Below are 11,108 nucleotides of genomic sequence, written 5' to 3'. Positions count from 1 at the left end.
GACAAATGCTCGCTGCCTGGTAGTTATTCCGAGTAGCAGCAAATAAAGCTGTTCTGTAATTAAGCAAACTGAGTGATTACATCTAGAGGAGTCTGTAAGCAAAATTAGCGAGAGCCAACTAAAGATCTATCACCCGAAAGCAAAGTGGAAAGTGTGGCTTCTGTCTTCGTGGGAGGAAGGACTGCTGAGACAGTAGCAGCATGCCTTTCGCATTTGCACACAAGGCCTGCCATCTTCAGGGATTAGAGCCGGGCTGGAAAGACGGATCAGCAGTGGAGAGCCCTGGCTGCTCTCCCAGGGGGCACATGTTTGATTTCCAGCACCTATGTGGCAGCTCACAACCATCTGTGACTCTAGTTCAGATGATCCAATACCTTCTTCTGGCTCCCTCGGGCACCAGAGGCATGCATATGGTGCACAGACATACATACTAGCAGACACCCACACACATACATTTTTTTATTTTTAAAAAAGGAATTAGAGTTAATTTAAAGTTTCATGCCATCATACCATCTTTCCTCCTTCTATATTTAAGTAGAAGAAATGAAGGAGAAACTGCTTTCTGGAAGCTACACACAGTTCTCTTTGCCTTTCTGGTGCAGAAACTCATTTTAAAGGACATTTAATGGGACTATTAATAGCAGTGGCCATCATGAATAATTGAAAGGCTCATGAGTTATTGTCATAGTTACTTATTTTTTATTTTACTCAAGGGTAGGTTTGATTAAGAAAGCATATGAAGATTTCCTAAATGAATACCAACATGACACATGGCAAGAGTGACCCAACAAAGTGCCCTCCGGCTAATGACAGAACTACAGGGCCAGGCAACAGCAAACCATGTCACTAAGCCTGTAAACTATCCAAGAATGAGTTCATCATTGTAAAAGGTTAATGAACACAGTTCATACCGTAATCTAAACAATAAAAGATGGGAGCTTTGAGTCCTTCTCCTCGCTCCTAAGGAACCAACATCATGAAAATAAAATGGGCGACTCTTTTTAGGGGGAGGATTGGGAACACGGTCTCCACTACCACAAACTATGCAATCAAACTTTCCCGACTTGGGATCAACATGTGTGAAGTGTTGGGGAAAGCCTTGCCCTGAGAAAGGTGCCTTGATGTTTTCCCTTGCTAAGTATTAGGTTTCATCGTCTAAACAAAGGTCTTAAATAGGTTGTTTCTATTTTGGTTTTGTTATGTTTATTTATGTGTGTGAGGCAGAGACAAAGAGAGATTGTATGTGTGTGTGTGTGTGTGTGTGTGTGTGTGTGTGTGTGTGCACGTACACACAGGCATGTGTTCAAGAGGAGAGAGCCTGTGTGTCATGGCACATACGTGGGAGTCAGGACAACTTGCACAAGTTGGGTCTTCTATTTCCATAGTTCTACTCTGGGTCTTGGGGATCAAACTTAGTTAGGGTTGGTGACCAGTATCTTTGACCAATGTCTATTTAATGAGTTTATGCATGTTTATGTAAGTAGCATATGTAAGCTAAATTTTTTTTGTTTTTGTGTGTGTGGAGGTCATTGCTTACATAACCACCTACTTTGACAAGCTTTTGTTCGATTCTGATTAAACTGTATAGGATGATTGCAAAATACTATGGGATAAAAAGCAGAAAGCCTGAACACTCCCCCTTTTCAGCCTGAAGTTGCCCTCAGTCCTTGCAATACCCTCCCACTCTGAGGAAAGCCTGAGGGGAACCAATCTGTCCTCAGCAACAGGCTGGAGGCTCTGTTGCTATGCATTTGTGACATAGGGAAGCAAGTACCAATCAGAGAGAAGCTCTGGCAACACCTTTGTGACACATCACTGTAAGTAGGACGGTCAACCCCCATTCTCTGGCCCTTCTCTCCATTCCTAAAGGACAAAGAGAAACAACATCTACAATGGCCAACTCCACCGTCAAAAGATACCACTACATCAAAAGCCATCCAAGATCACTGTCTAGAAAACACTCCCGTTGCTCCGGCATCAATTTTGGCCATGGAAATTACTCTCTTTACATAAACAGAGTCCTGAAGGAAGTTGTCCCCAAGAGAGGTATATCATCTCATTCTTTGGACATCATGAACATCCTGATCAATGAAATCTTCGAACGCATTGCTGCGGAAGCCTGCCAGCGGATGTACCTCAGAAAGCGCTGTACCCTCACCCCAGAAGATATCCAGAAAGCAGTGTATCTGTTGATGCCAAAAAAGCTGGCTAAGCTTGCTGTGACTTTTGGAACCGAAGCAGTCCACAGATTCATCTGTTCCTAAGCTCCATGTTCAAGCCTGATTGAAACTTGGGGAAAATAAATCAAACTGCTGGTGACCTCAGTTATAGTCGCTTATTCTCTCTATTGTGTTCTATTTTACATGTGTGGGGTGTTTAGCCTGGTACATGAGAAGCCAGAAGAGGACATTGGGTCCCCTGGAACTGGAGTTACAGGTAGTTGGAGTCTATGTGTGGATGCTGGGACTCTAACCCAGACCCTCTGGAAGAGCAGCCACTGCTCTTAACAGCTGAACCATCCCTCCAACCCCCATTCTTTCAGGAATTTCCTTCCACCCAATTTATTACGTTTAGATTTCATTTTTGTTTTTGAGACGGAATCTCACTGTGTAGTCCTGGCTAGCCTGAAATTTGCTACGTAGACCAGTTGCCAACATGCTTGGTCATTTTATTAAGATCTTTAGAAAGGTAATGAAGCTTTTTTTTTTGTTCCCTACCTGCCATCCTAAGCCCACTCCCAACCCCAACCCCATCCCCTTCCTTGGATTTTCTTTGTCCTTTGCTGCCTTTGTGTCTCTACGCCAGCAATTTCATTTTGCTTGTATTGCAAGCACAGGTTTCTATCGCATGTGTTTCTCTCTCTACATTGCTTCTTCGGTTCCTACCAGCAGATGAATGTAGCTCTGGGTCTCTTACACTCCTGTTCTACCTAGGATGTCATACTGTCACCATACCACAGTTCCTTATGTGCCTTTCCTGAGAGAGGTCCTAGAGGGATTCTGTTTTTCACCAACAGAGCTGCCACAGTAGAGTTGTTATGGTGGCAGAAACATACCGCAACTGATCACACCATACGTGTGTTTATTAATTGATTTAACCCCACAAAACTTGGTAAGGATTAAATAGTTATCCCCAGAGCATGAAGGATGAAAACAGGCACCGAGACCCCATCACGTGCTTGAGGTTAACCCTGGTGGGTGGGTTTGGCAGGGCTGGGGTTGGGCAGCCTTCATCAGGTCTGCCAGGGAGACTAGGCAACGCAGTGTGAACCCAAAGCTCCTCTGGGGAAAAGTCTTGAGACTCAGTAGCATTCTTGAGCCCTTGGTGTCTTAGACTCAGCTTTTCTAGGTGCTACAGGGTCATCTTCCAAAGAAGACGTGTTTGTAGCAGACAACAGAAATTTCTTTCTTCTTCTTTCTGGTTATAAGAAATACATACATTTCCACAAGGGGGATAAAAAAGAAATTGCTTGTCTTTATGTTTCTCCAGAGGTTGGAACTGAAGCCATTCTTAAGGGGACAGCCTTTCTCCATTTCTTGCCTAAGATTTATTCTGTTTCTTCTGAGTTCATTTGCTTCTGAATCTAACTTGTCGGAGTTTCTGAAAACACCTAAGCAGGCTTTGCTCAGCCAACCTGGGTGGAGACTGAGCTCTTTAAGGATGATCTTCCCCAGTTATCCACATCTACCCAGGAACCAGCTCCGCAGAGTCATAAGCTCGGTGACCAACAGAAAGGGCCTGGGGTCTAAGAGGGTCAGCAAATTACTACTTCTAGGCCAATCCCAACTGCAAAGAATATCATAGCTCTTTTTTTTTTTTTAATACAGCACCAAGTGCAGATTCTACATTTGTGTGATGTCTAAAAACAAACAAACAAACAAACACCAAGTATATGACAGACCTAACTTGACCTAGGAAGCCTAGCGAGCATTCATGCCCTGCAACGTGTTATTGTGGCCAGTGGCCAGTCTCACGTGTGAAGGCAGGCCCATAAGATCACAGAGCAGCTGTTCATGCTTATTTATTCTGTTTTTACTGTACTTTTTACTATGTTTAGATGCACAAGCACTTACTTACCTTCGTGTTGCAATACCCTGTAGAGTTTTCAAGTCAGTAGTGTCCTATGCAGGTCTACAGCCTGGGTGCAAGAAGCCTTATGTCATCTAGTTTGTGCAAGCACTGTGTGTTCTGTTTGCATAACAACACAAAGCTACCAGATAATATAATAAATACCTAAAAGTAAGTCAGAGAGCCAACTGTTATATGTCGGAGCATCTTTTGGGTATATGCCCAGTAGTGGCATAGCTGGGTCCTCAGGTAGAACTATTTCCAGTTTTCTGAGGAAGCTCCAGATTGTTTTCCAAAGTGCTTGTACCAGCCTGCAATCCCACCAGCAATGGAGGCATGTTCCTCTTTCTCCACATCCTCACCACCATCTGCTGTTACCTGAGTTTTTGATCTTAGCCATTCTGACTGGTGTGAGATGGAATCTCAGGATCGTTTGATTTGCATTTCCCTGATGGCTAAGGATGTTGAACATTTCTTTAGGTGCTTCTCGGCAAGATTCAAGATTCCTCAGTTGAGAATTTGTTGTTTAGTTCTATAGCCCATTTTTAATAGGGTTATTTGGTTCTCTGGAGTCTAACTTAAGTTTTTTTTATATTTTGGATATTATCCCTCTATAAGATGTAGGGTTAATAAAGATCTTTTTCCAATCTGTAGGTTGCTCTTTTGTCCTATTGACAGTGTCCTTTGCCTTACAGAAGCTTTGCAATTTTATGAGGTCCCATTTGTCAATTATTGATCTTAGAGCCTGAGTCATTGTTGTTCTGTTCAGGAAATTTTCCCCTGGCCCATGTGTTCAAGGCTCTTCCCCACTTTCTCTTCTATTAGTTTCAGTGTATCTGGTTTTATGTGGAGGCCTTTGATTCACTTGACTTGAGCTTTGTACACAGAGATAAGAATGGGTCCATTTGCATTCTTCTATATGCTGACCTCCAGTTGAACCAGCACTATATGTTGAAAATGCTCTTTTTTCCACTGAATGGTTTAGGCTTCTTTGTCAAAGATTAAGTGGCCATAGGTATGTGGGCTTATTTCTGGGTCTTCAATTCTATTCCATTGATCTACCTGTGTATCCCTGTACCAACACCATGTTGTTTTTTTTTTATCACTATTGCTCTGTAATACAGCTTGAGGTCAAGGATGGTGATTCCCCCAGAAGTTTTAATTGTTGAGAATAATTTTTGCTATCCTGAGTTTTTTGTTATTCCAGATGAATTTGAGAATTGCTTTTTTTATCTCTGTGAAGAATTGGGTTGGAATTTTGATAAAGATTGCATTGAATCTGTAGATTGTTTTTGGCAAGATGGCCATTTTTACTATATTAAACTTGCCAATCCGTGAGCATGGGAGATCTTTCCATCTTCTGAGATCTTCTTCGATATTTTTCTTCAGAGACTTGAAGTTATTGTCATACATATCTTTCAGTTGCTTTGCTAGATTCACACCAAGATGGTTTATGTTATTTATGACTATTGTAACAGGTTTTGTTTACCTAATTTGTTTCTCAGTCTATTTATCTTTTGTGTAAAGAAAGGCTATTGATTTGTTTGAGTTAATTTTATATCCAGCCATTTTGCTGAAGTTGTTTATGAGCTGTAGGAGTTCTCTGGTGAGGTTTTGGGGGTTGTTGTATGTACTATCAAATCAAAAGATACTCCAACATATAACAAGAACACATGCTCCACTATGTTCATGGCAGGCTTATTTTTAACAGCCAGAAGCTGGAAACAACACAGATGTCCCTCAACAAAAGAATGGATACGTAAAATGTGGTACATTTACACAATGGAGTACTACTCAACTACTAAAAACAATGACTTTATACAATTTGCAGGCAAATGGATGAAACTAGAAAATATCATCCTGAGTGAGGTAACCCAGGTACAAAAGAACACACATGCTATGTACTCACAGATAAGTGGATATTAACCCAAACGTTCAGAATGCCCAGGATACAATTCACAAACTACATGAAGCTCGAGAAGAAGGAAGACCAAAGTGTGGATGCTTCAGTCCTTCTTAGAAGCAGGAGGAAAGGGAGGGAAGGACCTGGGAGAGAGAGAGGAGGGGGAGGGGAAAAGGGGCAGGATCAGGTATGGGAAGAGAGGAGAAAAATCCAGAGGGTCAGGAAATTGAAGAAAAAAAAAGTAGCAGTAAAGGGTAGGAACCTGGGGGTGGGGGGAGCCACTAGAAAGTCCCAGATGCCAGGGAAGCGAGATGTTCCCTGGACACAAGTGGGATAACAATGGCTAAAATGCCCAACAAAGGCTAGAACCTGCAGAGACCACCTCCAATAGATAGGCACATACCCCAGCTAAGGGATGGGGCCACCTACCCATCTCAAAATTTTTAACCCAGAATTGTTCCTGTCTAAAGGAAAAGCAGGGACAAAAAAATGAAGCAAAGAATGAAAGAAAGGCCATCCAGAGATGGCCTCACCTAGGAATCCATCCCATTTGTAGACACCAAGCTCCAGCACTATTGCTGATGCCAAAAAGTGCTTGCTGACAGGAGCCTGGTATAGATGTCTCCTGAGTGGCTCTGCCAGCACCTGACTAATACAGATGCAGATGCTCACAGCCAACCACCAGACTGAGCCTGGGGACCCCAATGAAAGAGTTAGGAGAAGGACGGAAGAAGGTGAAGGGGATTGCAACCTCATAGGAAGAACAATAATATCAACTAACTGGATGCCCCAGAGCTTCCAGGGACTAAACCACCAACCAAAGAGTTGGATGAGTTTATGGCTCCAGGTACATGTGTAGCAGAGGATGGCCTTGTCTGGCATCAATTTGGGGGTAGGGAGCTTGATGCCCCAACATAGGAGGATGCTAGAACAGTGAGGCAGAAGTGGGTAGGTGGGCTGAGAAGCATCCTCGTAGAAGCAAAGGGGAGGGAGGATGGGATGGAGTGTTTGCAGGGAGAAGACTGGGAAGGGGGACAGCATTTGAAATGTAAGTAAAAAATAACCAATAAAATAAATAAAAGAGCCACCTGACCGCTAAATCACTTCACAGCACATTGCCCAAAAGACTGGACTTCTCATCTAGAAGAGAAGTTTACCAAATGCAGGTTTGGATAACATTGCATGCTTTGTGAGTTTAGGCTAGTAGGCTTTCAAAGCGTGATACCTTAGGTCAGTTTACAGAAGAAAAAAAAAATGTATAGTTGATGTTTCAAATCATGGGAATAAGGAGAGTAAATGCAAACACTATCCCATAATTCAGGCAATGGTCTAATTATAGGTTTTTCTAGATTGAGGTATGAACTTTGAGTGAAGGGGGCTTCACACTCTCTGTATTAGCATGTGTTTTAAAGTGGAATATAATAAAACAATAGAATTTCAAAACCTGGAAAAGTAACTCTCCAAATACAACTGTTTTCAGGTCTTACATATGTGTGAAAAAACAACTACCTTTGAAATATTGAAATATTTTTGTAAATATATTAAAAGCATGCAAGTTCTCACTATGTGGCTCAGTAGCCACTGCACGATTGCTGCCAACCATCTCTATAACCTTGTGCCTCACTGAACCTGTACCACTGTCCTAGTTAGAGCTTCATTGCTGTGAACAGACACCGTGGCTAAGGCAAGTCTTATAAATGACAACATTTAATGGGGGCTGGCTTACAGGTTCAGAGGTTCATTCCATTATCATCAAGGCGGGAAGCTTGGCAGCTTCCAGGCAGGCATGGTGCAGGAGGAGCTGAGAGTTCTGCATCTTGTTCCAAAGGCAAACAGGAGAAGACTGGCTTCCAGATGGCTGGAAGAAAGGTCTCTCAAAGCCCACACCCACAGTGACACACCCACTGGAACAAAGACACACCTCCTAATAGTGCCACTCCCTGGGACAAGCATATTCAAACCACCACAACAATTAAACAGTGACTCCCCATCTACTCCTGGGTCCCAACAAACCCAATCCATCTTTTGTCCCAAGGCATCTGACTACTCCAGTCTGCCTGGAAGTGAAGGTACGCACTATTCCACTTTTGGTGACTACCATATCACTGTGTAAAACTTCTTGTGCATCTATGAGAATATCATAATTTCCCTCTTTTTAAGATTAGATAAAATTCTTTCATATGCACCTAACAGTCTTTATTCATTTACTAATGGATGGTTATATCTCCTTTGTCTTTCAGCCATTATAATTGGTGCTGCTATAGATGTGGTAAACAAGTATCTCCCAATGGCTCTGCTGCCAGTGCTTTAGGATGAGTCCTTAAAAGTGAAACCAAGAGGCACTAGAGAGATGGCTTAGCAGTTGGGAACACTCCTCTATAAGGACCCGGGTTCAATTCCCAGTACCAACATGTCTGCTCACAGCTGTCTGTAACTCTAGTTCCAGGGGATAAACATATGCATGCAGGAAAATACCCATAAATAAAGTGAATAATAAAGTCTTTCTTTAAAAGTGAAACGGGGTGGGGATGTCAGCAGGTCACAGTACTTGCTGTCAAGCCTGACCCCTTGAACTGAATCCTAGGTCCCACAATCCCTGACAATTAAGAGGATGAGGTCACAGGTCTCTCATAGCCCTTCCAGCCATGGCCGTCCTAGGTTGACATAAGGAAAATAAAATTTTAACTTATTTATGCCGGTATTACTTTGAATGATTATCATTCAGACTCTAACTTAATTCATACACAGACATCCAGAAGATCACTGACTACCACACAATGAAGTTAGCCTCAAGATGATTGCAGACTTATTAAATAAAAACATATTAACCTAGAAATGGAGGCTGATGGCTTGTGGATTGCCAGATGATGTTGTGGCAGAATGAAATCTCCTGTCACTTAGCAGCCCTTTCCTCAGAGATACACAATGCAGACAGCAGGAGCCTGCCCGTTATTCGTCTGTTGGGCATATGATATGATTAGGAAAGATTACTGAAGGTACAAAGATATTAAAAGATCCAAAGAAGATAGGAGACAATTTTCTACCAAGTCAGCAACATGAACAAAGACAAATTTTGTCATCGTCGGAAAATAGTGGTATATGCCATAAGGCATGTCACACACCAACAAGTAAAAGATAACATGGCTCTTTTTCCAAGGTAATCACATAGTTGTTTATTTCTCCGCCTATTTAATAATGCTGGGGAACAAATACAAAGCCTTGTACATTTAAAAAAATAATTATTTAATGTATATGGGTACTCTGTCTTTATGTACTCAAGAAGAGGGCATCAGAACCCATTACAGATGGTTGTGAGCCACCAGGTTGTTGCTGGAATTGAACTCAGGACCTCTGGAAGAGCAGCCAGTGCTCTTAACCACTGAGCCATCACTCCAGCCCTTGTACTTTCTTTTTTAAATGTATTTACCTATTCACTTTATACACCTAACATCCCAAAATCTGGCTCCCCTCTTTTCCCAGCCCTCCCCTCTTTAAGCTCCTCCCACTCCATTCTCCTTCCCCCTTCTCCTCTGAAAAGGAGAAACTCCCCCATACACACACACACACACACACAAACACACACGTCACTGTAGGACTAGGTACATCCTCTCTCACTGAGGCCTGCAAGCTGATTTTCAAATGAAACTCACCCAACAACAGAGCCCTGGTAAGCTTAAACCAAGCCAGTGGCAACAGATACAAAGAAATGAAGAGAAAACTGAAAGATATTAGGAGACGAGAATTGTAGCAGATACAGTGATATGCTCAGATAAACTGCCAACTAGACATTCCCTGGGGCTCTGGCCCAGAAAACTCAATGACTGGATCCAAGTCATTAGGCAGTGTATACTTAGCACTACCGTGTAAAACAGCTACACAGTATTCAACCAACAGTTTTACATGGTGCTGTATAAGGGCGATCCCAAAGAGTGCTCCAAGTGCAGAAAAGCTGGCAAAAGTCGAATGTCCTCATGTGGATCACGAGCACTTGTTTAAGGCCTAGGAAAGGCCAGCTTGGATTTTTAATACTTGAGATCATTTCTTGTCAGACCCGGCTATGCCTCACATCAGGTGTTGACCAGTGGTCTAACCTTTGACCACCGATTATTTCAGAAGACATTTCCAGTGTTGGGGAAAGTAGCAGGCTATGTCAGTTGCCTTCAAGATCAGGAGTTCAGAAAACAAGTCCAATTGTCAACAGAAGGAGAGCAGCCACTGACTGGTTTGTTCTTGCCTTTGGCAAACATGGAGGATTCCTAGAGAAGAAACATTTGCTGAAACAGAGCAAGTGAAATCTTACTGGATGGTAATTCATCTAACAAGCCTCTTTCTCCTAATATGGTGTTCTTTATTGAAATTATGACATTCGGGAAGTGGAGGAAGATGGAGCAGGACTTGAAGGCTAGCCTGGGCTAGACAGTGAGCTTCAGGTCAGCCTGGGCTACTCCAGTGAGGATAGAAAGAAAACAACCAAAAGTTCTTTAAAACTAAAGAACCCCTTCAGATCATTTAACAGCTGATAAGATGAGTAGAAAATCATAAAATATATAGAATATAGGAACAGCACAATCAACAATATTCTATTCAACAGCAGAAAACTACATATTTCCTCAAGTATACACAGCACACTCGCCCAAGTTAGACCAAATCTTTTCTTTTTAATTTATTTATTTAGTCTATGTTGTTATCTTCAGATGCATCAGAAGAGGGTATCTGATCCCATTACAGATGGTTGTGAACCACCATGTGGTTGCTGGGAATTGAACTCAGGACCTTTGGAAGAGCAGTCAGTGCTCTTAACCGCTGAGCCATCTCTCCAGCCCATTAGACCAAATCTTAATCCATAAAATCCCAACTGTGCGTGTGTGTGTGTGTGTGTGTGTGTGTGTGTGTGTATGTACATGTGTGTAGGTCCACATGTGCATCTGTATGTGGAGGCTGAAAGGCAACAAAAACTACCAAAACTGAAAAGCAAGGAAAAAAAGACGTGAAAAAAAAATAAACTATTATACAAGAATTGTGGGAAAACTAAAAAACAAAACAACAACAACAAAACCAAACTTATGTATAATGGCAATATGGGAGAGAAAGAGAGAAAGAAATATTTAAAATCATAACTGGAAATTCCTCTAAATTG

The 11,108-nt window shown here is 42.1% G+C and overlaps 1 protein-coding gene across 1 annotated transcript; it reads left to right on the top strand.

The window, feature by feature from the left end:
- Positions 1-1,892: 1,892 nt before the first annotated feature.
- Positions 1,893-2,264, top strand: LOC308427105 (histone H2B variant L1-like; the record flags this gene model as incomplete). The annotated part of the gene is made up of 1 exon (XM_080925108.1): positions 1,893-2,264. The coding sequence occupies one exon, from the start codon at positions 1,893-1,895 to the stop codon at positions 2,262-2,264; it is 372 nt and encodes a 123-aa protein (XP_080781234.1).
- Between the last annotated feature and the right edge of the window lie 8,844 nt (positions 2,265-11,108).

This window comes from Micromys minutus (genome assembly GCF_963924665.1).
Source record: "Micromys minutus genome assembly, chromosome: 11".
Lineage (NCBI taxonomy): Eukaryota > Metazoa > Chordata > Mammalia > Rodentia > Muridae > Micromys > Micromys minutus.
The sequence above is the reverse complement of the archived record's forward strand: the minus strand, read 5'-3'. Positions and strand labels throughout refer to the sequence as shown.